The sequence below is a fragment of the Eumetopias jubatus genome, unplaced genomic scaffold (genome assembly GCF_037043125.1).
Source record: "Eumetopias jubatus isolate StellerSeaLion01/CBP00866 unplaced genomic scaffold, mEumJub1_p1.0 scaffold_14, whole genome shotgun sequence".
Lineage (NCBI taxonomy): Eukaryota > Metazoa > Chordata > Mammalia > Carnivora > Otariidae > Eumetopias > Eumetopias jubatus.
In genome coordinates, this window is record NW_028274820.1 from 90,509,270 (window position 1) to 90,536,824 (window position 27,555).

General features: G+C 54.4%; 3 protein-coding genes and 1 long non-coding RNA gene across 9 annotated transcripts in view; 1 reads left to right on the forward strand and 3 right to left on the reverse strand.

Annotated features, from left to right (window-relative positions):
* The window catches only part of LOC148162543 (uncharacterized), a 62,709-nt gene extending 58,334 nt beyond the window's left edge, over window positions 1–4,375 (reverse strand). Inside the window, exons 1-2 of the long non-coding RNA XR_015766783.1 lie at window positions 2,151–4,375; window positions 1,332–1,435 (exon numbers count right to left, since the gene is read on the reverse strand). This is a non-coding gene — a long non-coding RNA (uncharacterized LOC148162543). The remainder of the gene's footprint in view (window positions 1–1,331; window positions 1,436–2,150) is intronic.
* A 392-nt stretch (window positions 4,376–4,767) lies between these two features.
* Window positions 4,768–9,384, forward strand: TMEM140 (transmembrane protein 140). The gene is made up of 2 exons (XM_028106159.2): window positions 4,768–4,987; window positions 7,530–9,384. The coding sequence occupies exons 1-2, from the start codon at window positions 4,922–4,924 to the stop codon at window positions 8,118–8,120; spliced, it is 657 nt and encodes a 218-aa protein (XP_027961960.1). The 5' UTR covers window positions 4,768–4,921; the 3' UTR covers window positions 8,121–9,384.
* Window positions 8,907–16,663, reverse strand: CYREN (cell cycle regulator of NHEJ). Of its 5 annotated transcripts, none has more exons than XM_028106157.2 (4): window positions 16,579–16,663; window positions 11,701–11,857; window positions 10,792–10,867; window positions 8,907–9,893 (listed from the first exon to the last, which is right to left on the reverse strand). In XM_028106157.2, exons 2-4 carry the CDS (start codon window positions 11,841–11,843, stop codon window positions 9,639–9,641), a joined length of 474 nt encoding a protein of 157 aa, XP_027961958.2. In that variant the 5' UTR covers window positions 11,844–11,857; window positions 16,579–16,663; the 3' UTR covers window positions 8,907–9,638. The 5 variants fall into 5 exon arrangements, with proteins under 5 accessions (XP_027961958.2, XP_027961955.2, XP_027961959.2 ...); XM_028106154.2 differs by lacking the exon at window positions 16,579–16,663 and adding an exon at window positions 13,072–13,315; XM_028106158.2 differs by lacking the exon at window positions 16,579–16,663 and adding an exon at window positions 12,959–13,315.
* WDR91 (WD repeat domain 91) overlaps window positions 13,924–27,555 on the reverse strand; it is a 29,876-nt gene continuing 16,244 nt past the window's right edge. For both annotated transcript variants that reach the window (XM_028106148.2, XM_028106149.2), the window contains 8 exons: window positions 27,042–27,235; window positions 26,177–26,327; window positions 24,743–24,837; window positions 24,415–24,583; window positions 22,239–22,347; window positions 21,306–21,418; window positions 19,882–20,079; window positions 13,924–17,347 (listed from right to left, as the gene is read on the reverse strand). In XM_028106148.2, the coding sequence (XP_027961949.1) occupies window positions 17,183–17,347; window positions 19,882–20,079; window positions 21,306–21,418; window positions 22,239–22,347; window positions 24,415–24,583; window positions 24,743–24,837; window positions 26,177–26,327; window positions 27,042–27,235 (1,194 nt within the window). In that variant the 3' untranslated portion in view covers window positions 13,924–17,182. The remainder of the gene's footprint in view (window positions 17,348–19,881; window positions 20,080–21,305; window positions 21,419–22,238; window positions 22,348–24,414; window positions 24,584–24,742; window positions 24,838–26,176; window positions 26,328–27,041; window positions 27,236–27,555) is intronic.

A 27,555-nucleotide genomic window follows, 5' to 3' on the forward strand; every position in this document is an offset into this window, starting at 1 on the left:
GTGTCTTCTTTATTCGCTAGGAAGCTCCTTTCAAGCACATCTGGGTTTATGTTAATGAGCTGACTTCTGGCAAATCTCTATAGATGGGGTTTGGTTGTCAGGGGAAGCAACCCTGGGATTAGAGGGGAACTTTTAGCCCCAGCCCACAACCTCCAGGGAGGCCGACTGGCTGGAGATTCAATCACCCACACCCAGTGCCCAGTGATGTTATCCATCGGTCCCAGTAATGAAGCCTCCTCTGGAGCGGGGAGTGGGGGCGGAGGCCGCTTATGGGACCGAGCCCTTTGCCTGTGGGACCTGACACTCTCTTCAAGTAGATGGTGTCAGAATTGAGTTAAATAGGACACCAGCTGGTGTCACAGCAATTGTCACACCAATTGCTTGGTGGAGGGAAACTCCCACACATTTGGTGGAGAGTATAAAGCTACAGTGACCTATTTGGCAGTCCTTCTCTTCTGAAATGTCCTCATATTCTTTGTCCCTTCTTACAGGGGTTGTTTTTCTTACCTATTTGTATGAACATTTGGTATATTAGTAATATTACTCATTTCATATTTATTGCAGATATTTTCCACGCTCATTGACTTGTGATTTTATTATGTTATATGGAAATGTAACTAAACGGTTAAATCTGTACAATTTTTTTGTGATTTCAATTTGCTTTTAAGTTCAAAGTGTTCTTTCTCAGTCGTAAATCAAATCTTCACTTTTTTCTAGGTCTTTTCTTTTTTCCCCTCTATTCGTTACATGTCGTTTGGATCCATGTGAACTTTATTTTGATATGTGGCGAGAGACAAGGACTTAAACCAGTTTTGTCTGGTTTTCAGTTAGCTCATCAACCGCTCCAGCGCTAGTTAATGGAAAACCTCCCACTGAACTGTAATGCCACTTTTATCACGTATTAACTTCCTACATGTGTCTTTTTTTTTTAAAGATTTTATTTATTTATACATGAGAGACAGAGGAGGAGAGAGAGAGAGGGAGAGAGAGAGAGAGAGAGAGAAGCAGAGGGAGAAGCAGGCTCCCAAGGAGCGGGGAACCCGACGCGGGTCTCGATCCCAGGACTCTGGGATCATGACCTGAGCCGAAGGCAGACGCTTAACCATCTGAGCCACCCAGGCGCCCCTCTACATGTGTCTTTTCTGAGATACTCCACTCTTGAGCCTTCCAGCCCAGTACCCCCGGGGGGCTACCACCGGCGGGGGGGTTGGGGCCCAATTTCCCCCGTTATTTCTAGGAATCTACCTGGGAACTGGATCCTGCAATTATTTCAGTGACTCTAGACTCAGAATGGTACATCTTCAAGTGATTTAATAAGTGTTAACACATACCTGCAAATTTAATCTTGGAATACACGGGCAGTGTGTTCTCATTAGCAACTGAGCTTCCTCAGAGCTTGGCACCCCGGGCTCACACCACCTCAGCGTCCTCAGCCCTGTCAAATGACAAAATGAAAACAATTCAGGCAGGAGTTTACCCTTCCTTGATTTGAGGGACAAGCCGTGGACTGGGGGAGGACAGCGCCTCCCAAGCATGGAGCACCGGGGTGGGATTTGGGGCAAGAGCCCGTGGTGGAGCGAAGCCGCAGTGTGGAAACCAGGGGGCATGACTGGCTAGGAGGCCCTGCTCTGTGGGGTAAGGCGAGCTAGCGGAAGCGGGGTTGGAGGGTTGTGCTCCGTGTGCGTTAGGTGTCCTCGATGGCTGACTTAGGCTGAGAACTGCCACCTGGGCTGGGCCCTGCTGCGGCCTCCACGTTGTGGTCCAGGCACACGAAGAATTCAGTGTGTCAGCCCCAACCTAGACATCAACAGACTTTGGGAGGGGATCCTGAGACGCCCAGCGCTTTTGTGAGGGGAGCTAGCTTCTGTCAGCCTCTGCCCTCTCCTCAGGCCACCAGCCCACCCCAGCCCTGAGACTGACCAGGCCAGGACTGGCTTTCACAGGTTCCCCAAATACTGGCCCTGCAGGCTGGGGCGGGGGGTGGGGTGGGGGGGGGGAAGCCCCAGGGCGTCTGCTACTCAACTTGGTGGTGAGTTGCTTTCTTTGAGTTATTTTGTGTCTTGAAGCCCTTTCAGATGCATTACAAACTCGCCAGGGAAGAACCCTCCCCTCCCATGTGAGGATGGAGGTCAAGTTCCTGGGAAACTTACCCCTCTTTCCAGCCAACTCTCTAAAGACCTCTTGAAAAAGTTAAGGTCTAGGTGTTCGTGACTGTCGATTATTCTCGACGTCCTCCTCTTCTTGGGTGTAACAACATTCAAGTAGGTCTCGGTGCGTCCCGCAGGGCTACCTGGCAGGAAGCGTGTGAAGTAGCCCCTGGACTTGGCTCCGTCTGTCCCAAATCACAGGGCCGCCTAGTTCCTTGTGTTTGGGGGAATAGGGACATGAGTTAAGGGAACACTCGGTTAGAAGGCTATAATCCACACCTGTCACCCTGGCCTACGAGGCCCTCCGGGACCGGGGACTACTCGCCGGTCCGGACTGGTCTCGTCCCCTCTCCTCAGTCACGGGGCTGCCGCCGCCCCGGGCCCTGGAAATCTGTTCGTCTCCCAACCAAGCGTTCAAAACTACTGCACTCGCTCCCGGGAAGGCTCTTCCCCTGGCCCAGCTCAGCAGGGCTCTTTCACGTCCCTCCGGCCTCAAACCAAATACCTCCTCCCCACGCAGGCCTTCCCTGACCCACTGATCGAGACTAATGGCTTCCTCCTGTCACCTTCTCTCCTTTACTTCATCCTGTTTATTTCCTTCCCAAATCTTTTCAAAATTATAATTATCTTTTTAAAAGTATACCGTTGGCGTTGGTCTCCCCAACCTAGAAGGCAAGCTCAGTGAAGCCAGGCCCCTGGTTTGCCCTGAGTGCTACTGATTCCACAGGGCCTGTGACAGGGGGAACCATCCAAAATGGGCCGTTCATGGAGTCACGAGAGGAAACCCTGGCCTCCTCGGTAGGAGGGGGCTGTGGCTCTCTGTCGGGATTGTGGGAGAGGGCCGGGCGGGAGAACCAAGAGCGACAGCCAACGGCAGTCCTAGTTTCTAGTACTACTTGCCTTCAAACTCTGCTTCAGGTCCGGGGAACCTTAACCTTAGCCTCCCATCAACTAGTTGTGGAGTCCCGCCGCGAAACACCAAATGCGGATGGGCCCAAGGTGCAGGCCTGTGCTCATTATGAAGGACTGTTTCTCCCTCTAAATTGTCTTTGACCTTTGCCCCCAGGGGGATCATCTGCTTGCAGGGCCTAGTAAGCAACAAAACAGATGAACCAAGAGCCAGTTAACGTCACTGGAACCACTGACACAGCCTACTTGAGTAGCTCGGCCAACGTGGAGGCCTTGAGCCTGATGATTTGGGCCCTCCAAGCAGTCTCGGGGTGTGGTCCTGTTTCTGCCGACGAAGCTGCTTTCGTTTACGTGCAGAATTAAGTGCATCAAAATGGCACGTGTTGCATAAAACACCAACTGCGGGGAGACCCGGGCAGATGTCCCCACCTGCACACACTTGGGAGGCACTGCTGCGGCCCAGTTTGGAAAAAGAAGAACCTGGGCTCCTATTTCTGCCAGAGGAAATATGACACATTTCCCTTTCTTCTTCCCTTTTGATTTTTGTCAGAGCCACACCCCAACCGTGAACACACTGATCAGAGAGGAGTTAGTCCGGGCCAGCCACCGCCTCTGACAACTAAGCACTCCCCCGGGCTCGTCCCGTCAGATGGTCCGTGTGGCTTCATTCCACTGACATTTTCTTCCCTGGCTTCGCTTCGCTCTCCGTTCATGCGGCACTCCCAGCCCTCCTCTCCCTGCCCTCACCTCCCTTTTCTCCCCTGTATCGATCTCCATGGATGGATCGATTGCGGACAATGCTCCACCAGGATTAGCGGAGCTGGTGCAGCAGGCTGTGCGCCAGGCACCAGTCGGTCGGTGTGGACAACTGCCATGCTTCGGTCTCACAACAGCCCCCAGGAACAGGCCTGTGATGTTCCGGACGGGGAGGGACGTGCCCAAACTCTGAGCCCAGAGTCGGGGGGTGGGGGCTGTAAACACAGGGAGGAGTTTGAGCAACTGTGTGCCGTTGCGAACCTTCATTCAGTCATTCACATGTCACTCAATAGACATTGAGTGCCTGCCTTGTGCCTGGTGGCCCTGGGTGTTGGGGCCATAATAGTAAAAGATAGATTTTTTCGTAGATAAACAGCCAGCCAGCCAGCCAGCTAACCACAGACACATGAATGAGCAGCAGAGAAGTCCTGGCCCTCATGGAGTTTATATCCCACTGGGGGCGAGGGTGGGGGAACAAGAAAAGGTTGAGGATGGGAGATGGTAAAAAGGCTGCCGGGAGAGAGCAGGAAAGGGGCCCAGGGAGCCCCGGCTGTGGCTGCTGGTCTGCGGGGGGGGGGGGGGGGGGGTGCGGTCGGTCAAGGTGAAGATGCTAATCGGGCAGCCTCCCTGAGAAAGGAACACTGGAGCAGAGAGACCCAAGGGAGACCCGTGACAACAGAAGAGCATTCCAGGCAGAGGAACTGGCAAGTACCCAAGTCCTGACTTGCCTCCAGTTCTTGGAAAATACAGCGGAAGTCACTGTTAGTGGAAACTGGGGGTTGGGCGGGGAGGGTGGGGAGCAAGGCTAACAGGAGAGGTCCGGTCCTCAAAGGAGCAGGAAGAAGGCCAGGTCATTGTTCATGTTGCACGGGAAAAGAGGGCACCCTTGCTAGCACGTTCCAGAAGACGTACGGCCCTCCAGGGTGAGCACAGGATAGTGTTCCGGGGGGGAGGAAGTCGGAGATCCGGGAGTCCAGTGCCCATACTCCTGGAGGGGCAGCTCTCCGTGGGCCCCCCACGCCCCGCTGCGGGCCACATTCCAAGGGCTCGCTGAACACCTACTGAGTGGAACAGAATTGCCGCGGGTGGCGGACGAGCGGTCACGTGGCATGAAAGACGTGCAGGGGTGCCCTGTGAGGCCCCCTCGGGACGTCGTGAGCAACAGAGGCACGCAGGTGTGAATCGGGTAGATGGTGAGAGACTTAAGCCCCAGCTCCACAGAACGTCTGGGTACTGGGTGACATTAGACGTGCGGGCAGGAAGAACGGATTGAAAAAAACATAGGACGAGGGTGGGTCTTATTTTTATATAAGACAAAGGAGAGAAGGGAGTTTTGTGGGAATCTCGATTATGGGGCTAAGAGGAAAATGTAACATGGAAAGCCATGAGCAGACAGTGGCAAAGAAGAAAGTGTAAGTAAGTGTAGGATCAACACGGGTATACAACAGAGCTCTACAGTGACTAAGCGGGTGGGTGTTTTAGCCGAGATGGAGACCGGAGCTTCTGACCCTCCTCTGTGAAAGGGAACAAAGGTGCCAGGACAGTTTGTAAAGTTTCTTTTGATTCCATGACTCAGGAGAGGGCACTTCAGGGGTCTTGAGAAGCAAGTGCCAGTGGCAAGAGACGGCAGTTCACCAACATCCACCACAGCATTATTTCTAGTCTTACAAAGTAATGTCGAACAACGTAATATATACAGGTGTACTCACGCTATCACGGTGTTTACAAAGCAGGATCCACAGTTATGCGAGCCCAACTGTGTAAAACAGCATATGGAAGGGAATGCGTTGTTAAAGAGTGGTTATTTCTACAGCCCAAAGGTATAGATGATTTTTAGTCGTTCGCATATTTTTCTAGCGTTCTACAGTCAGCATCTATTGCTTTGTTGTAAACAGGAAAATGTTCAGCTAAAAAGGGCGACAGTGACTCAGCAGTCTCCCGGGCTACCTCTGAAGGAAGCAAGGCTTATTGTGAAAGGGAATTAAAAAGTTCATGGTGGCAAGAACGTGGTTGCTAGGATTGTTAAAGGCCAAAAAAGCCGGGGGGGCTCCTACGACAGCAGGGGAGGGGAGTGCCATGGGCTTCCCCAGCCAAACACTGCAAGCTTTCACTAGGGAACGTTTAGACAAAGAAGCTAGGACCAGCCTCCAGCCGCTTAGAGCACGAGTCCTGAAGTCCAGCTGTCCTACAGGACACGAGTAGCAGCCAGCCCAGTGCCGTGCGGCCCCACGTCCTGGTCCCAAGTCCGTGTTCTTTCTCTCCCTCCGGGCACTTTCTGTTCTCACAGAACAAACACGGGACGAGGTCAGACACCCCTTCCTTCCAGTCAGCTGTGGGAAAGAGGGAGGGCCCGCTCCTCCCCAGGGGATCCTTCAGGCGCTGACCGGATGTCACTCTAGTTTGTCCCCAGCACCTGGTGTCTTCTAAGGCCTAAGGCCGGCAGCACTGAGTTCCCACGGCTCTGGGCTGTCAACGGCCACTTTATTCCACACCGGAAGATTTACAAATATAAAGGTATCGTATGCAGACAACTGTTGTAGAGGCCAGTTTGGAGAAGTCCTTCGGAGTAAAAAAAGGAGTGAAAAGATTTTTCAAATACGATGAGGAAGGTGTCTACTACATTACAGGGACTACCATGAAGTTTTCTGCAGGTCAATTGGGCAATATGCAATAAAATCACCAAAAATTTTTTTTACTTTTGACTCTGTACTCTTAGAGATCTAGCCTAAGGAAAAATCAGAATCGTACAAGCATCTTCCCTGATTGTCGCTTATAATGGTGAAAAATGGACACAACTTGTCTGACAGTGTCATGGATAAATCTATGACATGAGCTATTACGCAGCCATTAACCACGTTTTTGAAGACTATCTAACAGCTTCGAGAAAAGGTTCACAATAGTCGGTGAGAAAATCATTGTGGTCAACTGTATGATTATTTAAAAATACACCACATACGAAAAAAAATATTGGTAGAAAATTAACAGTGATTCTATGTATGCGGTGGGAGAAGAGGTGATTTTTTTCTATTTTTTCTTTTAAAAATGACTTTCCAAGATTTCTATAATTACTGTTGTCAGGGGAAAAATCGTAGACACTTAAAAAGTAGGGAGTACGACGGTGTGATTTCATTACCAGGTGGCCTCTCGTCTTCACCAAGTCCTGACTCCCAGAGCCAGGCAGCTGAGCTCACAGAGCTCCTCAACCCCAGCTCACGTGAGAACGCACCACAGAGCTTCTAGAACAACCAGTGCCTGCCCCCAACCTCAGAAGTTCTGATTTGACTGATCTGGGTCCCACTGATGGTGGTTCTTCCAGCTCCTGGGTGGTGCTGCTGTCGCCCACGGAGCCTTTAGCACCGCCCTCCCCCTCTGGGCCCCCAAGGAGAGGCGTCTCCTTCACCCCCCATGAGCCCACCCTCGTCACGATCTGAGCAACTCCCTCAGATGTTTTCAGTGGCTTGTGGTGTTGAAAGTGCAGCGAAGCCCCTATTGAGAGGGCATCAGTGTGCACGTTTCAGGTACTCCCAGCTGCCCCGCGGGGCGGGGAGGCTTCCCCCTGAACTTGGCCCAGAGAGGCGGCTGAGGACTCACCGAGCAGGTGCTGCCTGGAGGCTCCCTCTAATTTCTGGTTCCCGCTGGGGTTGGGAGGAAGGGTGCCACGGGTGTTTACGGAATTCCAGGAGCTGTGAGGATGCTCACAGATGTGCCTTCCCGCAGGTACCCAGAAGACGGCCGTGCCAAGCGCAGGGGAAAATGACCATGCCCAGCCCAAGGCGGGGCGCGCAGCTGCTCTTCCTGGCCATCATGGCCGTCACGGTGGCGGCCATCTCCCTGCTCTTCTATGCTCTCCTCTGGAAGGCCGGCAACCTCACAGACCTGCCCAACCTCAGAGTCGGCTTCTACAACTTCTGCCTGTGGGACCAGGGCACCGGCTCCCTGCGGTGCCGCCAGTTCCCTGAGCTGGAGGCCCTGGGCGTGCCGCGGGTCGGCCTGGCCCTGGCCAGGCTTGGTGCCTATGGGGCCCTGGTCTTCACGCTCTTTGTCCCCCTGCCTCTCTTCCTGGCCTGGTGCAACAGCAGCGATGGAGAGTGGCGGCTGGCAGTGGGCTTCCTGGCCACATCCACCACGCTGCTGGCCGGCGGCCTGGGCCTCTTCCTCACCTACACCTGGAAGTGGGTCAGGCTCTCCCTGCTGGAGCCCGGGTTTCTAGCTCTGGGCACTGCGCAGGCCTTACTCGTCGCCTTGCTCATGGCCACGATCCTGTTTCCTCAGAGGGCGGAGGACAAGAGCAAGCTGGACAGCTACTAGGTCTGTTGGAAGGCTTACGTGATCGCAAGAGTTCGGTCTGAACCATGCTCAGAGAAGGTGCCAGAAACTTGAGGGGCTGCTCTGTCTCCTCAGCCTGTTTGACAGTGAATGCCCATCTCACGCCCTCGTAGCCGGGCCCCGCCATGGAGAGGGGAGGTACCCAGGGTCAAGAGGCCTTGACTTCCAAAGTTCCCAAGGGCACCCCCAGACCACGCAGCTCACCATCCTGAGGACTCCTGCTTTCCTGCACTGATCTGAGCAAGCCATTCTCATTCCATCCTCAGGATCATGGAGAGAGGACTCCTGTCACGAGGCCTGACTTCCAGGGCAATTTGCCAAATGTCAAACTAGAACCCAGTGAAGGTTTATGTCAACCAACGGGGAACATGAGAGCGAGCTCGCCTCAGTGTCCCTCGGGGCCCCGGTTAGCAAGCTCCCCCCACTCCGTGGTGGGTGTGATACGATGAACCCCCTTTCCCTAATACCACTCCCGAAGGCCCAGGAGTGAGCCCTTGAGGGATTCACTAGAGACCGAACCCCTGGGCACAAAGAGAAGCCTCGGTGGTTCCGAAGGCTCTCCTGGAGAGGCTCTTGGACCCGAGGCCAGACAAAGCACGGGCATCGGCGGGCAAAACATTCCTAGCACGGGCCCCGGGAGCTGGGAACAGAATACACCAAACCCCCGGAGAGGTGAGGGAGGTGAACAGAAGAGCTCCAGGCACGTACAGATGCTGCATCTCTTCACTTCTCCACCCAGAACTGCAAAGGATAAAAGCACAGCCTTCGTCTTGGGAACCGGTTTGTATTTCTGAGCACCTGCACATCGGAAAATCTGGACGGCAGATGCCTGCCTCGTTCCATCTGTCCAAAGCCACGCTGAATAGAGACAGAACGATGGACTCTGGCAGGATCTCGGCTGTAGAGGCTCCTGCGGGCTCCTGTCCCAGTCTTGCTTTCCAACTGCCCAGGGACGAGGGCTTAGCCGCCGAGTGGAAGGGCAGGTGGCAGCGTGGGGGGGTGGGGGGGGCAGAGGCCTTCCAGTGCAGACCCCAGGCAGAGCCCTGTGGGCATGACATCTGCCTCCCGGGCTGCGCGGGGGATGGAAACTCGCTTTAAAAGAGGCTTCCTCCTTAGAAAGAGATCCCACTGACTAAACTGTCAGAATTCCAGTGAACTTAGCAGCTATACGCTTTCTTCTTTCAAATTTATGAAGGTGACTCTTTGGTTCCAATAAATGTGACCCCCTTGTCCACCTTTCCCCGAACCTGGGAAGTGAATAAAGCCAGACCGTCCGAGCGGGGGAGGTACAGAGCAGAAATTCTATGGTTCCTCACTTCCACACACTCACCGGGACAGCTCCCAAGGCCCAGAGTCTCCTGGGCTTCCCCTCCTTGGTGCATCTGCCAGCCCGGGGAGGGGAGGACTGGGCCCCTTAGGCACCCTTGGCCAGGCCCCAGGCCGGGAAGGGAAGCTGGCTTCCCTCAGCGCCTGGGAAGGAAGTCCTGGGAAGTCTGTGCCTTAGCTGAAAAATATCTCCCGGACGTATTTTAACATGTCATCGTCCTCCGCAGGGCTCCTGCTGCACGCAGCCTCGGACCCCGTGCGCCCCCGAGGAGGGCCGAGGCCTGGAGGAAGGGCGTCTTGCCCATTGCCCTCACCCTCACTTCCACTCCCAGGAGAACTCGGTGACAACGTTGAGCAGGTTGGGGACAGCTGTTGTTTGCCAGCGCCCGCCAGGGTCGGCGGCTCGAAGGGCTTTTCCTGTTCCCGGGCCTGCAGGAGGACAAACGAGAGGCGAAGCAGACGTGATGTTATTTCCCGAGTGAACGTGACGGCTTATCTGCCAGCGGTGCAGAAGCCACCGCGAAGCGAGCGTGTGACCAGGCCAAGCACTGCTCCCTGATCAGAGCCTCTCCTCCCGCTCCCCTCCCTCCTACCCCCTCACAGCTCCTGCAGAAGTCAAGACCAACGTGGGAGAGATGTGGGCAGGGTCCCGAGGAATACCAGAGTGGAAAAGAAAAACAGGAAAAATATATCTGGAAAGGCAGGGCTGACAGAATGGAAGGAGCAGGGGATACAAAACTTGAGTGTGGGCCTAAGCTCTGGCACTTATTGGCGGTATAACTAAGGGGAAATCCCTGGGCCTCGATTTCTTTATCTGTAAAATGGGGATAATATCTGAAATAACGATCACCAGGTGATGGCAAGGATTAAATGAGACAATAATCCATGAAAGTACCCGGTCAGCTACCCAATACTAAGGCGCTACAATTACTATTCGCCTCAGAGGCCAGGAAGGCATTCGGCTAAGAAGTACAATGGTCAGGAGTCACCGAGACCCGTCGGAGAACATAAGCAGTTAAAGACTTCCCGTCCCCTTCCACATACCAGCACAGAGTCACCCCGGAGATGGCTGCCCTCCCTCCCACAGCAACTCCCTCCCCACGTGTCCAGCCCCAAACATTAAGTCCCACCTCGCATGGGGAGAGGCCAAGGGTAGCACGACCTTGAGAGAAGTGCCAGACGAGGGCCTGGTGGAAGAAATGGGAGGACAGATGCCGCCCCCCTCCCCTAAGGCCGCCTGAGAATGCAGGGTGTCTCTTGTATTGCCATTAATCAAGGGCCCAGTCTGGCTTCCGGCCCTCAGAGTAAGAGACACAGCTGACCGTACCTCAATCAGGGTCCCCAGAGCGACGGCTACCATTTCATCTTCACTCATGCAGTACACAGTCCTCACTGCAGCGAGCCTGAAAGGAAGGCATGATGCTAGGGTGGGGACGGACGGGTCTCAGGTCTCACGAGGGGGAAGAACATGAGAGCAAGAGTCACATCCCCAGGCCTACCCACCCGCTGCTGCTTTCCAATTTGGCCGGCTCCTGACAGTGCCCCACACTCAAGGGACACCAGCAGATCAAATAGATCATTGCGCCCAGACGTGACTGACCCCCACCTGCACCCATGACCACAGTAGAGCAGGACTGCAAGTCAGAAGGGAGGTGGGTCCAGTTAGGACAACTTAGAAAAGGAAGAGCCAGGGAGGGGGGCACTGTAGTGCCCAGTCTAGAAGAACGCAGGGACGTCCCTTCCCCAGCAGCCTGAAGACTCCCCAAATTACCACCATTCAACTAACTGGCCCTGCAGCTTCTGATTCCCTGCTGGCCCAGCGACTGCTACTCATCTGTCTGTCCCTGAAGATCTGCCCGCGGGGAGGCTGGACCCTGGTCCACTTAGCTTGACTCCTGGCTGGTCACAATTTTTGGTGCAAATGAAGAGCCTGGCATTTTGGACAAGTGGTGTCTGAGAGAGCTTGGCTAATGTGTGCAAGCCAGAGGGGGAGCACTGCCTGGGAGCTGGCCCTCGATGGCCTGGCTGCAGAGATGCACCCGCAGAGGCGGGGTCTGTCTGTGAGGGGAGGGCTCACTTCACCCCTGCAGGCTGTGCACCGGCAAGCTGAAAAGGCTTCTGCAGGGCTGAAACACCCACCCACCTACCTGTGGAAGGCTCAGCCCCAGCAACTGCTATGCCCCCAAACCCTCCCTCCTCCTGATTCCCCGGGAACCCCAACCGGAAGTTGTCCCACCTTGTTGCAACAGTTTCCTGTGCTGCCGCCGGCCGTCTCCTCCCCTTGGGGGTCTTCACTGGAACCTTTCTCTTCTCGGCCTCCTGGGTTGTCATCCATGTGGGAAGGACCCTCTTTTTATCCTCAGATTTTAAGTCTCCCATATCGCTTTTCTCTCCTGAAGATGAGTCAGGGCCCAGGCTTAATGATTTGCTTTTCTAATTCAGGACAGTAAACCCCTCTCATCACACCAGGAATTATAGGTCTGTGTGTCCTGTAACAAAGTCCAGTGAATTCTAAGAAGTTAGAATTCTTCCAGTTATCAGCTGTAATTACTGGTCAGGACAGGCCAGAGGTTAGCCGGGCAGAGAGCAGGGCCCAGGAGACTAAGACGGGCCATTCCCCTTCTCCTTGCCATCCAAGATGCTCACTGCCCTCAGGGTGCCCCACCTCTCCTACCCTTAACATAGCTGTCATGATCTCTCCCTCATCTCCCCAACTCCAGACTTATTTCCTCTACCTTGGTGTGGTTACAGGGAAGCCCAAGACCCTTTTGATCCCCAGTAAGGTTGAATCAACCAACACTCCCTCCCTTAATCCAAAGATACTTCTGACTGGCCAGATTTTAGCCAGTAGTAGGGATCAGGGACCACAGCTGATGCTGGCTCTGGGATGGGAGAATCCCAAAGGCCCCAGGGCAGCCTCTCATCTAACCTGGTCTCTCTTCTCCCCTCCCCCTAACGCTCAAGTCCTCACCCTAGGGCTCAAAGGGTACAAATCGAGTCCTCTGACAGCAGCTTAGGGCTCCGCCTAGGGAGGAGCTTACTGGAGCAGAGGTTTGCCTAGAAAAGGGTCAGCCCTGAATAAGGGATCCCTCTCTGAGTCATAATCATTTATGACTCATCTAGGCTGTCTACAACTTAAGAAAAAAATGAGCAGGACGTCATCCTAACCTTTCTGGCCAGAGGACAGACCTTGGCCAACGTACCTCGTTGTAGTCCCAACGTTAATAGTCATTCCCACAACTAACGAGCACTGCTAACCGCCAGGCATACGGACATTTATTCGACCCCGACCCCAGATATTATCAAGCCCATCTTACAAACGAGGAATTGACTGCAATGTGCACAAGGTTACAAAGTTTGAAATGGGCAGCCAGGACTCGCAGCCGAGTCGTGCAGGCCAAACCTTGCGCCTAACAGCCGCCATGCTGCCGGGGCTCCAAGGAGGGCAGAGGCCCGGCGGGGAGGGCCGGGAAAGCAGAACGAGCCCGCTCTACCTGGGGGAAACCCAGCTCCGCAGGCTCGGAATGGGCCCGGCACTCCCGATCCACCGCCCGCCGCTGCCTCGGGGACCGTGCGCCGCCCCGACCGCGGCGAGACGAGTGCCAACCTGCAGGGGCGAGAGCGGAGGGGAGGCACGTGGACCTGCACGCGGGGCCTAGCGGACCACGGAAGGGAAGCCGCCCGCACGCTCGCTCGCGGCCCCGGTGCTCCGGGGAGGGGGGCAGGACGGAGCTCAGTCCGGACCGCGCGCTCCTCCGGTCCGGGCTCCCTGCCTCCCCGGCTCCCGCGCCGCTCTTCCGGGGTTCCCGGGGGCGGGCCCGAGAGGCGGCCCGGGGCGGCGGTGGGGACGCGGCACTGCCCCGCCCCGCGCCGCCCAGCTTCTGCACTTCCGATCCCGGCCGCGGCCCGCGCAGAGACCCGGCGCGCCCCCTGCAGGCAGCTCGCGCCGCTGGCGTCCCCGCCCGCGGTCCGGGACCCGACAGTCTCTCCTGGACCAAACTCCGCTCGGGCTCCTCTGAACTCTCATCTAGGCCCTGCCTTTGGAGCTTCCCTGCCCCTCTCTGCATTGTCCAATTTTAGCAAGCATCCTACCAAGTCATTTTAGCCAGTACCCCCACCCCCAAACCTGATCGCCCTCACATTTGGGAGGGTTCCTCGTCTTTCACCATCTTCCAGGTGATGTCTGATCACCTAGATTGCCTTCAGCAAGAATCCTGGTGCTGAGTTTAGCCAGAGCCCTCCTCCTCATCCATCCCCCTTACCCCTGGTGTTTCCTCTTAGAAACTTCCCATCCACTGACCCCACCCTGCTCCTTGGCTGTAAAGTCCCTTTTCCTTGTATTGAGAGTTAAGCCTGATACCCGCCCTTGAATAAAGTCTGCCTTGATATTTTTAACAAGTGTCATGAATAATTTTCTATTTAACAGAATATTTTTTAACAGTCCCCAAACATAGCTCCATTTGAGGTGTGCTAGTCGGACTTTATTAGAGTGTTAATTCCTGCGTCCCCCCCGAGTGAGAAATTAGGGTGAGGGGAGGAGGGTCTGCATTTTTTAAAGCTCAGGATTCCTACAGGGATCAAGGCCAACTCTCCCTGCTGGGGGTCCACAACCCAGGGGGAGGGAGCACAAGGTGAGCCCCTTGGGTGCAGGAAAAGAAATTAAAGCCTCTGTTTATATGTTATCTTAAAGGAAGTAGGTGTCACTAACTGAACATTCAGATTGGTGGCCAGGTGCTCCCTCTTCGAGTGGGGCAGCTCCACAAAGCTTCCCAGGTGGTCTGTGTTCAGCCTGGTTCTGAGCACTGCTATGGACACATGGAGCTAGCATCTAGTTTTAGTTCAAATCACACTCAGCTTACAGCAGGCTAAGAGAGGCCAGCAAAGAAACCCCCAGGTCACAGACATGACGAAAAACACAAGCATAAGCAGTCAGAGGTGAAACTTCTCCCGCCGTACTTTGAAGTAAAAGGATGATGAGAACAGACCGTCTGGCCCCAAAATGTGAAATTACCAAGACAGCCCTTTTAACTGTGATTTATAACAAATCCGCTAATGGGGTAATGAGTCTCCATACATTAGAGGTGCACAACAGGGGAGCTCCATCCCAAGCTTGGGGACTCCGGACCCTGAAGCTCTCTTCCAGCTGTGTGGTGCTTTGAGTTTCTCTAAAGCACTTGCACATGCTGGGCCGGAAACGTTTAACCCAATCAAGGCTTAAGGAGATAAAGCCACGGTTTCAAGTCATAAAACCAACCCGTCGTACACTGGGGTCGTCTAGCTGCAGGCTGAACCTGGACTCTGCCTCCAGTCTTTTCCGGAGGGCAACACCTGGGGGGAGGGGGGAGCAGGCCCTGCTTCTCTGGTTCCACGAAAAGTTAGAACCACTGACTTCCAGGGTCCTCTGCTCTCAAGCTGTGAAGCATCATTTTGTTTTGTGAATAAAGGAACAGAAAATACTTGTTCTTAGCGGAATCTCTCCTTCCATATTTGTCTCCCTTCAACCTCTTCCCATCGCCAGCTGAAAAATGAGGTCTGAGGAACAGGAAACCTTTGCATCTGCGTGAGCAACTTTCTGTTTGAAGGGAGAGTAGCCCAAACGGGGACAGAAAACTCAAGCTGTGGGATCTGGACAGGCTGGAGTCAACAGCTAAAGTGCTTTGAAAGCCATGCTCCCAGGCAGGCCCAGCAGAGGCAATAAGCACAGAGCAGGCAGGTCAGTGGACAGAGAGGGGGAGGCCCCAAGGGGCTCTCAAGCAGCCCAGGCCAGAGCCGGTGGGCCACACCCACGCCAGGTACGCAGACTCGGGGGGTCTGAGCTGCACTGGCTTGACGGCTTCCCAATAAGCTGCCCTTGCCCAAAAGAATGGGAGGAGGCTTGCTGGGGTTCTGGGCAGGGGTTGAACAGCTCTTGTGAAGAAGAAGGAAACTCAAGTTTGGACGTGACTGACCGGATGAGAGCTCATCCCGGAGGCGTATGTGTGGCACAGGGAGGAACACCAGGGTGAACACAGCCTGACCAGCAGTCAGGATGGAGTGAGGGCTGGGGAGAGACGGGCCAGGAGGGGGCAGGTTTGGCCACCTGTATTTGCTAATTTCAAAAGGTCAGAGGTGAATGGGATTTGGGTTTTGTTTTTAGGCAGTATCGTGGTTTTGTTTTGTGTTTTTAGGCAGTGTGCTGTGGAACCCCACACAATCTCAAGCCAAAGTCAAAACAAAAGGGAGGTGGGTGTTCAGCCCAGAGCATACAGGAAAAGAGAGAAGACATAGCTTTTCAAGCGTACTTTTTTCTTTGCAGTCCTTAAAGCCATTCCAGTAGCTGTGGAGACCATACTGAGCAGAGAGAATGGGTAATAAGAGAAACTGAAACAAAATGGTGAAGTGAAACAGTGAATTCTCTCACTCAAATGAAACACATGACGGCTTCTTAAATGTCCTACAGAATCACCGGGGGAAATAATTTGCTGTTTCAATGCAGAAGATGGGGAAAATCGTAAATGGAGAAGTCTTGTCTCTCTTCATTTGAAAAGAGCGTTTACCAAGGTAGAAATCGGTAAAAATGTGTAAGTAACTACTTATCAGTCTCTGATGTTCTCTCATAATTGAGCCACATAAATCCCGACTCTTCCTCCAAATCCCAGCAGAATGGGAGCCAAGGCCTTAGTACCAACTTCATGATTCTCCAGAAGTAGGTAACTGGGAGTACCCCTGCTCCGGACCTGCCCCACCAGACCTGGGCTGCAGCCCAAAGAGGCCCTACGACGACTGTTCCGAGCACCGCGGCAACAAGGCCACCCCTGTCAAGTGTCAGAGCCGGAGACCCACGCCTCGCCCGCCTCAGATGCAAAAAGCAAGCTTGGCCCACTGGCTCGGGTCCTCTCACCATCCACCAGCAGAGGGCGCTGGCGGCTGGCTCCAGTCCACCTCAAGGATGTGAAGGTGACAGAATAAGCGGAGCCCCAGTGGCAGAGGGACAGGGACACCCAGGTGGATTGGGCAGCTGGAATCAGAGACCTCGGGCCCTAACCTCATCCCAAGAAGCTCCACCAACGCAGGGAAGAAAAAGAACACTACGACCTCCCTGACTGCAGCCCAAAGCAATAGGAAGAGCACAAACCTTAGCGAGCCAGTGCAGTGGGAGACAGGACGGCCTAGCTCCAAGGCAAAGCGACAAGCAAACCTCCCACACGGCTCAGTCCTACAGCTGGCAACAGCGGGCACGCAGGGCCTCCGCTCGCAGCTGACCAGCTCCCTGTAGGAACATCTGCCTCTCCAAGGGCAAAGGGCGAACCTTCTCCAACGCTCTGCTGCATGCACGCGTTCCAGAAAGAGCTACCAGGTGACCATGAGAACATTCTTTTTAAAAAAAAAAAAAAATGAAAAATGAGCAAATATATACAAAATACTGTCAATCCCTCCTGGGCCAACAGAGCAGCCACCACACTGCATCTCCTGCTTCCTGAACTTTCCTCCCCGCCACCTGGGGCATGCCTCTTGCACAGCCCAGCGCGCTGGTCTCTGGGGCACTCGTGCCACGACTCAGTGAGGCTCCCGTCCAGTCTCTGCAGCTGGACAGAGCCGGGGTTCCCTGGACAGTTTTTCCCTGAGGAGTCCCCACACTGGCCAGGAGCGGGAAGCAGAGTGCCCTGTCTTCCTCTCCTGTTTCTCTCCTCCCCCCAGGATAATACTGCTTCCGTGGGTGTCCCTTGGGGCGGGTCCTGTCACAGTTTATGAGCCAGCAGGGTGGTCAGCTTGATCTTGCCATCCATGGAGGCAGTGAGGCACGTCCCGCAGTCCATGGCTGTGCTCCAGTCCACAGTGACCACAGGGGCTCGGTGGCCGCCCAGGCTCAAGCAGCTCTCCAGAACCTTCTCATCCCTGCCCAGCTGCAAGACAGGAGAGGAAGCATCAGCAGGCACTGTTCACAAACACAGCCACTTTATCCACCAAACTGCCTCGAGTCTGGGGGCTGCCACCCCACTGTGAGGCCTTCCCCGGGCACACACGCCCACCTTTCCCTCCCAGAAGATTTCAGTTTAATTTCTTGGGCCGGGAAATGCCTTCACTGTCCTGACTATAGTTATTCCTTTGTTTTAGGTGGAAAACAGTATCCTATGCTCGAAAAGACAAGAGAATGTTCTCTGCCACCTTTAACTTGCTGTGGGCCACTGCCTTCTGCACCCACCCCAAACTACACCCAGTACTTTTCCTACATGGCTTACTGCTCCCCAGCATTAGATTGTGCATCTGCTGCTGTTTCCCATTTGCTTCCCCCAGGAATGCAGGCTTCAGGAGGGCAGGATGCTGGTCCTCTCCTGCATCAGCCAGCACAGTGCTGCCACACGCGGGCCGCCGAGGACGTGTGAGCCCGGCTCTCCCTCACCCACCAGCACCAGCCTCCCGGGACTCAGCCCACGGCCATGAAGAGTCGGAAGGGAACAAGGAAGGGGAGGCCAGGAGCACAGTGAATAAAGATCAATCCAGCGACAGACAACACCCATGAGTAGGGAACCCAAGTCGGCCTTCATGGAGAAAACATCTTTAAAAATCATAGACTGTTTAAAGATTGTAAAAATGGGATCTAGAGTTCATTATATTCCTTAAGTAACTAGACCCCATAACTGGCATTTCAAAAATTATACAGAGGGAAATCTTCCAACCTGGTTGGAACCATTAACTGGTTACAGAGCAAGTCTGACGGCAAATCATCAGCTCACAGTAGCCACCCTGGCTCAAGCAGAATGCCAGAACCTTCTCATCCCCAGCCAGCTGCCGGAGGACAGGAGAGGAGGAGGCATTGCAGACAAATGACAAAGGCTGATCGGGACAAATAGCAAGTGACAAAGGCTCATGATTAAAAATACACATACACACAACACACATAAAATCATACACAAAGTATAGCCTAACAAACTGAGTTTTTAAATAATAAAATACAATCAGGCTGGCAAACAGCAATCTTTTTATATAGTATCTTCTAATAGCAATTACAAGAAATTACAGAGCTAATTTTAAGAAGGCAAAAGCCACTCAATGCATCATCAACTGTGGAAAAGAGCCTCCCTGATGGTAAGCCCGGATTACCCGGTGCCGCGCTCCAGACCAGCAGTCGGCTCCTGAATTGACCCCTGTGCACCCCCCTTCCCTCCCTCTCACTTGCCTCTATCCCTGTGGGGCCCCAAGGCCTGCCTCTCTCCCTGTCCTCCCCAACTCCTCCTTCCAAAAGCCTCAAATCCATAGACCACCCTCCCCACCCCCACAGGGGTCTCCCCTGAGCACCCAGCCCCTGCCCAGCTGCCTCCGTTCAGAACGCTGCCCTGTCCCTGGTGTTGGTGTTTTGAGTGTGAGCCCCACGAGAGGAGGATCGCACCCTCCCCTATATGCGCTCCACAGAGCCTAGGCCAATACCTGCACATGACTGCCATCCACAGCACATGCTGTCCACTAACCGATGAGCTGGGGTAACGAGGGCACGGACAGCCCCAAGCAGAGAACATTCTTCTTGTGTCTCTACACCTACAGACTAAATAAACACTACCACTAGGCAAAGAATTACCACTGAGGCTAAGAACTGGTTTGCACGGTTACCAAAAACATATGCTTAGGCGCACCTGGGTGGTTCAGTCAGTTAAGCGGCCGCCTTCAGCTCAGGTCATGATCCCCAGATCCTGGGATCGAGCCCCATCAGGCTCTTTGTTCAGCGAGGGGTCTGCTTCTCCCTCTGCCCCTCCCCCACTGCTCGTGTGTGTGTGTGTGTGTGTGTGTGTGTGTAAAAAACAAAAAAACATATGCTTAGACTACAACGCAAATCCTCATTAGTCTGTTTGATAATACTAGTAAAATAGAAGAGATTTATAATTTCAGACAATTGTACAGAAAAGTACATGAACCAGAGAAGCTCAGACATGAGAACTAAGCACATAAACTGAGGGACAAAACCAACGTGGACCACTTATATCCTGGTGTGATAAATCACACCCCAGATTTCTGCCTTGGCCAAGGACTATAATGTCCGTGACCCTCGGGACCTCCAATAAACTACAGACTTCTACACCAGATCAGAGTCACTAAAGCAGATCATGGAAGCACTCGCCCAAGCGCGGCGCGTTCCCCTAACCCAACACACTTCCCGACGGTTCTCCCTATTTCTTCACGTTTTCTGTAACTGATATTATTCCCAAGGAACAAAAGCAGAGAAGGGCCAAAATCTTGTCAAATGACTGCAAATGGACAAGTAGAGAAAAGGATGAATGTCCCCACCCTGTCCCCACCCCCGAGCTGAGGGTCAGGCCCCTTGCCTGACCTGCAGCCGCAAGACGCCATCCACCCTGGGTCAGAGGCTTCTCCACGCTCAGCCCACTCAGCCCACACCTCCAGGGAGGAACCTCCCTGCCCACCGAGACAGGGCCCCCTCCAGTACCTTGTAGATGACGCCCCCTGTGGCAGAACACGTCAGCATGTAATTTCCCTCTGAGTCAAAAGCGAAGAGTCGGCCCCGGGGGACTTGAACCTGCTTGTAGCCGCTGTAACCCGACAGCACGAAGGGGCCCGTGGCGTCGGAGGGAAGGCCGTACTCAGACACCTTCAGGCCACTCCTGTGGATGTTCCACTGGATGAACTGCAACCACAAAGCACACCCTAAATGCTCTTTCAGTGGGGTGGGGGGGGGCAGGCCTGGGAGGAGGAGGATGGACCCCAGGGCAGAGGTGGTGGGTTGACAGGCCACCAGGAAAGGTAGTGGGATGACCCCTCAGTCTGTCTTTTCCCAACACAATTCAAACATATTTTTAGAGAACATCTTAGAAAGAGCCCGTAACTTCACAGCAGAGCGTGAATTTTCTCTCTGGCCTGACTCCAGGAGAGGAAAAGCGTAGGCAACTGCCCATGTTTGGATTCCCACCTCTCAAGCAGGGGGAATGTTCCAAGTGATCATTATGATTACTGTTGCTGTTGTTTCTAGGGTTAGAACCCAACTGGGTTTTTCCGACTTAGAAGAGAGGATAAACTCCAAATATGTTCCCACTGTCTCAGCGGTGTAATCAATTCAACATGAGCAGTACCATTAAAAACTAGCTTCATGGACTGTAGTGTAATAATCCTTTAGTCTACACCGTGGACAAGCCGCCTGTGTGACCACCTCTTCACTGAGAATCCTACTCAAATAGGAAGTCAAGCTTTAACTTAAAACTCCCTTCCCATAGTTTTCAAATGAATAATTTACTTTGTAATTACAGTTTTCAATGAATAATACAGGCACACAGTATAAAATCCAAAGGTACAGGAGAGTATACATGGAAACGAAGTCTTCCTCTCTCCTCTGCCTGCCAGCCTCCCACCCCCAGCTCCCTGTCCATGGATCCGAACATGTCCTTCCAGAAAGAACACGTACGGAGGCACTTATCTTCACTTTTTATCCCCCCAAACCGCCGCTTCCTTTTGACTCTGCTCAGGCCTATCTGCACTGCCCCTAGGAAGAAACTCATGCTGTGACACCCGATGACCTAGGTCAGCCCAACCCGGGGCCTAAGCTGGACCCCCCTCATCCACCTAGAGTGGGAAGACTCACTTCTGCTACAACTAGGAGGGAGGCTGGGTTCTCCCCTTTCCTCATCGCCAACTCCCACTACGCCTGTTCACACCTCACGACAGTGCCAAGACTGGTGACTCTGGCTGCCCCACTTGTACGGATGACACGCTGCAGCAGAGAGGGGCCCGAGGCAGAGAGCCGGTAAAGGGCACAGTCAGGATTCATCTCAGCCCCTCATGCTATTCTGGTGCTCTCTGGAATCTCCGATGCTGAAGCCAGAGGAAAAGAGTCCCGGTCAAACTGCGGCTCCCACCTACCTTCCCGTCCTGGCCGATACTGTACACGGTGTTCTCGTCGTAACTGAACTCCACCGAGTAGACCTCCCCGCAGTGGGCCTTCCAGCTCATGGCGCACTCGTGCTGCTGCATATCTGAGGCGATGAGATGCCGCTAAGACCCCCACCCGGGCCCTGGGGAGGCATCCGCCCACGACAGGAGGCGTCTCTTGCCCTCTGCCCAAAGGGCAGGAACCGTTCTGGAGGCAGAGGGCCTCCTGGAGCCTCCAGGTATCAGAGAGCTGACCCCTGCCAAAGAGCTCTTCCGTTGTGCTCATTCTCTCCTCCAGTGTATGAATCAGCGATTTAACATTTCTAAAATTGAAGCTTTTCTCCCTGGGTCAAAAATGAGGTTCAGGAATCCCTGGGCGGAACCTGAGCTCATCTGGGAAGCGCACAAGTCTAGGGAGACAAACAAATCCTTCCGAGGCGGCCTCTGTAAGGTCCCACAGGGCGCCTGGGGGATCTGCTAGACACGGTCCCTGGTGCCCTCCCAGACTCTCGGAGTCTCCTGGGGCGGGTCTGCAGGGGCTCTTCGAGCAGCATGCCAGCTAACTCCGCTGCACACCGTTCTAATGCTCTTACCAGAAGGCACTGGCCACCCTGAGCGGACGGCACAGCCGTACTCTCATGTGTCCTCCTGGATCTCACTCAGGCCACAGGACTCGGATCACACAGCGCCAGACTCAAGGCCTACTAAGCCCCACCACTCCTAGGTCCACAGACACCGACCGTGTGCAAGGGGACTGATTACAGAGGTTTTGAAAAGAGCAGACTTGGACCAAAGTTAAGCTCTGTTTCGAGCATCCCGAATTGGGTGGGCTTCAGCAATAGCTTCTAGTCCAGCCCGCAAAAATGCAACTCTCCTCTCTGGACCACTGGAGGGCACCAGACGGCCACGAGCACAGCTGCTTACCAAACAGCCGGATGACGCCGTCAGCCGCCCCTGTGACCAGGAGGTTCCCATTGTGATTGAAGGCTGTGCAGTTGATGGCAATGGGCTCGGGGTCCAGAGAGAACTGGAGCTAATTAAAAACAAAAACAAAAAGAAACAAACAAAACCTAACTAAATTTGAAATTGTAGGAGAATAACCACCCAATATTCAAGACAAATCTCTCTGAAAAGGGAAGAAGATCAAGATTGGGGAGGGTACATGAGAGCATGAAAAGTGCTGGAAGGTTCCACTTTCCAACTGTGACCGTACGTAGGTGCTCACGTTACAGCTTCTCTTCTCGTTATACTGCACACCTGATTACAAGACTCTTTTGTATGTACTCTGTATTTCACTAAAACTTTAAAGATAACAAGTAAACATAAAACTACCCGAAGTGCCTTCGAGGCAAAGAGGAAGGCGAAGAAGGATCCAACTAAGCTGGGCTGTACATGGGAAAGCACTGAGAGGTGCTGGAGGACAGATGTGTGCCAGACGGGGCGGGGATAAGACCTCTCCCTCGGGGGACAGCGCAGGACACACCCCAAAGCTGGAGCAGTGGGGAGGGCAGACCGCGGGGGCCCTGAGGGAGTGTGGACAGGAAATCTGGAAGAACAGGGAGCGCTGTGACATGCGCCGGGGTCTGTTGTTCCCTGCAGCGAGTCAGGGGCACCGCCGCAGGAGGTCGTGCGGCGTCTGGCGAGGGGCACTCAAGAGCCGGTCTAGGGCATGTCCCTGGAAGTGCACAGAAGTGGGCCGAATGGAAACAGTTTGCAGGTGGAGTTGACAATGTCTGTTCATGCGCTCCGCCGGGTGAGAGAGAAGGGTGGCTCCAGAAAGGCACGCAGTTCCTCAGTGGGGCGCATTTGCCAAGACAAGAAAAACTTGGGAGGAGAACAGACATGGCAGGGACTGTGGGCAAGAATTCGGTGGGGTCCTGATCCCTGCGCTCCGGGGAGACCCCCAGAGGGGAATGCACCCCCTCTCTACAGGAGGTGCGACACAGCCCATCTAGAGGACAGGGACCCTTCCTGGCGTCCAGTGACCTTGGAAACCCATCTGTTCAACGCAACGGCCACACCACATTTGCGCCCCAAAACTCACTTCAATAAGAAACATCACTGCCTTCTAAATGTGTGCATTTACACATCATTTCTCTCTCTGGGGGCTGAGGGTCACAGCAGCAAGCACCCGCCACGGTAGGTGGGTAGTCCTCGGCTCCCGAGGCACGTGGGCCCGGTGGCCCCACGAGCCAGCTTCCGCATGGCTGTCACTTCTCAAGAACCTGCACGTGTCCCCACTACCTCCAGCTGCTGCTGGCAACTTTATGCAATGCTACGTTAATGGGGAGTCAGAGACTCCACTTGTCTCCTAAAAAACAAGCCGCTTGATTGCATAACACAAAGTGAAAGAAGCCAATCTGACCATGCTGTAAGATTCCAACTACATGATGTGACGGAGAAAGCAAAGCTATGGAGACAGTATAAAGACCGGCAGTTGCCAAGGTCTGAGGGGCAGGGGGATGAACAGGAGCACAGAGGATCTTCAGGCTGCTTTTAGTGAAAATGGCCTGTGTGGTACCGTAATGGTAGATACACGTCCTCACACATCTGTCCGAACCCAGACAGTGTACGACACCAAGACAGAGCCCGAAGGCAGGCTGGGAGCATGAGGTGATCAGCTGTGTCACTGGGGGGGCCTCTGTTGTAACCAGGGTGCCGCTCTGCCGGGGGGGGGCACAGCAGGGGGTAAATGGGAGATCTCTGGACCCTCCTCCCAATCTTGATGTGAACCAGAACTGCTCAAAAAAAATTTTTAAAGCCTTTCAATATAAACAAAATTAAATTTAAAAAATTTAATAAACCACAAGGGTGCTCTAATAGGCTGTGTGTGACTTCTGAGTCTGTGGCACAATTCTGGATAACTTCAGTTGCTAGCAATCTGCCCAACTGGAGTGTTACTACTTTTCAACACTTCAACTTTGAACCTGCTTCACCAGCTGAAATCTGAGGAGACTAGTGCTTGCTTCCGCAGCACATACACTGAAATCTGAGGAGACCGAAGCAAAGAGAGGATGAAGCTCGTCAGAAAGACAGTGCTACCGCAGGAGCGGGACCCCCCACAGACCCACGGGGAGCCCCCCAGGGGCAGGGCCTGCACCTGCTGCTTCATGGTTTTCGTGTCCCACAGCAGCAGCCTGCCGGGAACCTGGTTAGTAGCCTTGCTGCCGATATCCGGAGCCGAGAAGTCCACCTGGGAAGCGAGGCTCGGAGCGGCGGCCGAACAGACGAAGGAGGCCCCGTTGGGGCTGCAGGCAAGCGACAGGATTCTGCAATACACGCGGGGCCGGGTCAGCACTCCGCCTGCCCCCAGACGAAGACAGGCTTCAGCTCTGAGGCGGGTCCTGCTGCGGGGATGGGGCAGAAGGCCCAGCACAGAACCAGGCCCTGCAGAGCATGGCGGCCGTGGGCCGTGGCCTCCCACTCACCTGGGCATATCATCGTTGATGCTGATCTCACACAGATTCTTCTTGGCTTCCGTGTCATAAAGACGCACCGTCCCCACACCACTGCCCAGCAAGAGCTGGAATGAGAAGGGGCGGGGGTGCAAAGCATAGCACGGGGCTCAGGCCGGGTCAGGGAGGACCACTGCGGGGCCAGGCCCACTGTGGGTGCGGGTGTGGGCAGGCTGCAGGGGTGAGGCCCCGCCTCCGCCTACCTCCCCACACTCAGGTGAAATCTGGCTAACATGGGCCTCATTTAAAAATTACATGAAGACATCAGAGGTGACCTTGAACAGAAGCGGAACTTCAAAAGGAATCTATGGACTGACTAGGAGGGAGGGACCGCCTTGGATATACCTGGCACTGTGCCGGCTCATTAAATGAGGCCCTCTGACCTTCCCTCCCTTTCTGCCAGTTTTAAATCCCAGCTGTGCCTGTCCTCCCTTCTCGCTCATCTACCCGCCACACCTCCCTGAGTACCGGCCCCTGGCTGCCTGCCCCGGTGGCACGTTCTGGGGACGGCTCGGGGCCTGTAATGGCCTCCAGAAAAAATAGAAAAGGCTATTCTTGCCTTCAGGCATTTGTGATTTACTGGGTAAGAAGCTTCAAAGATAATAATGGGTATGGCCAGAAGAAAGCACCAGAAGCAGGTCTGAGGATATCCCCCAGGAATATTACTTACCTTCTGACCTCAAATTAACACTGGCAAATTAGTATGTTTACAGGGTAAGCTCTGAGATCCTAGTACCACAAGGATAATTCCTGCAGGTTGTCAAAAGTTATTAAAAAACAAAACAAAACCAATGAGGTTTGCCCCTTGGGCTGCCTTGTATGATCTCCTCGGAACGGAATACAGTGAAAGAAAACACGATGAATCAACTTTACCTCCTTAACTACAAAGCCTCTCTCAAATAGTGAAGTCCAAAAGGGAAAAGAACACTGTACTATGTACTAATAGCACTGTAGTAGACCTGTGGGGACCCCAAACAGGACACCATCCCCACCAGCCTAACCTGCTACCCCGGGAGCCTGCCACGGGGAGGGGTCTCAGCAGGAGGAGGGGCAGCTGAGAACATTTGTCGTGGGTTGTCAGAAACGGGACAGATGACAGGAGCTGACGGGGGAGAACGGGAGGCAAGCTGGTGTCCCCCCAGCCAGAGAGGAAGCAGCACTCCCCCACCAGACAGGTTTTCCAGGTCCCACTACCATCGGATTTCAATTCCTGTGAATCCAATAACCTCCCTGCAGCCCCCAAACACGAGCCTGCCAGGACAGTCTGGATGTGTGTCCCCGCAGGCCCCAGTAAGAGAGAAGGGAGGGGCTGGGTTTGGCTGCCTCAGCTCAGCCTGTGGTGCCAGACGCCGGGGGACGGCCTCGGGAACACCTCACTTAGACGGCAACAAGGCAGGAGTCACTCACCAGCCTGTCCCGCTTGGTGGCCCACTCCAGGGACAGCAGCGGCGACTTGGAAATGGAGGACGCTTTGGTCTGCATGATGGGGTTGAAGGACCACACTTTGATGACCCCATCTACGTCTAAGCTGGCGACCCTCCTCCCCGAGCAGTCCACTCTAAGACGGAAGAGAAGGAGGCCGTTATCATCCTCGCCCGAGCCCACCATCCTCTTCGGCTAGCACCCAGAGCATTGCTTTGCTGACTTCTCAACTGTTTCCCAAACTGCCTACACTCCAAGGATGGGCGTGGGCTATTTCTAGAAGTATTCATTCAGTCACCTGCCCAAAAACTATGAACGCAGGACCTGCTCTGTGCTGAGCCCTGTGGGAAAGAGTGGGGACAGAGCAGTGGGGTGGTGCACGCGGCGCCTCCTGCGGCGGGGCTCCAGAGCCACCGGGGCCACGGCAGGGAGCCCCCCACTCTCCGCAAACCACACTCCGTGAGGCCTTCTCAGAGATGTCATGCTTTTACCACGCATGACTAAAAACTTGTACATGGTGAAGGTGTACTGAAAAGTAAAGCAACATAAAGCAAATGAAAATTAAGTCTCAGGGAGTTCAAATAAAAGGTAACTTGTTCCTAAAACTCAGAGTCCCACAGTGAGAAAGGACAGAGAGGCTACCCCCACCAAGAGCAGCTGTCCAGCCCTCCTCGGACTCTGGAGGGATGACTATGGTCCATCAGGGACCATCCCCCGGGTGGACCTCCTGCCTGCCACACCTTCACACGCACAGCCTGACAAGCCAGGCTTCCCAGGGAGCCAGCCCCTCCAGCCCAGTCAGCACTTTCCCTGCCAGGGGCCTCCCCCTGACCCCCAGACCCCAGCCCACCTGCAGTGCATGATGGAGGAGTGGTGCTCCCCGTACTCCTCCTGCCCCAGCACAATGAACGGCTGCTCGGGGCGGGCCCCTCCGCCCTCGGCACCGGCTGCAGAAGCCCGCGTCAGCGTCTCCAGCGCCTCCACACGGAGCTCTGGGCAGGGCTCGGCCTCTGGGCCACTAACCTCGGCCTTCTTCTCTGCGCTCTGGGACAAGCAAAGTGGCAACAAGTGAGCTGTGAGTGGTCCGCACATCTGAGGACCTGCTGCAGGACAGCTAGGATGCCAGGCCACAGCATGCTGGGGGAGGTTCTCCGTGGGCACAGGCTCTAGGAGGAGGAGCTCTGGATGCCGAGAGCAGCACCCAGCTTGTCCCAGGAGAGGCAGGCTCCTGCTGTGCCAATGGCGCCTCTCTAGAGACCTTCCCCCTCTCATAGGCCCTGCTGAGTGAGTAGTGGGCCAGGGGCACCCTCGCCCTGTCACAGCTGACACGACGCAGGACAGGCCGACAATAAAAATTAGTGAGC

What these genes read in the sequence shown, in the direction of transcription:
- TMEM140 (XM_028106159.2), top strand. Translation starts at nt 4,922, where the DNA reads ATGAAAGACGTGCAGGGGTGCCCTGTGAGGCCCCCTCGGGACGTCGTG. An exon ending in TGAGCAACAGAGGCACGCAG is followed by an intron (nt 4,988 to 7,529) that starts GTGTGAATCGGG and finishes GCCTTCCCGCAG; the next exon opens with GTACCCAGAAGACGGCCGTG.
- CYREN (XM_028106155.2), bottom strand. Translation starts at nt 13,531, where the DNA reads ATGCAGAGAGGGGCAGGGAAGCTCCAAAGGCAGGGCCTAGATGAGAGT.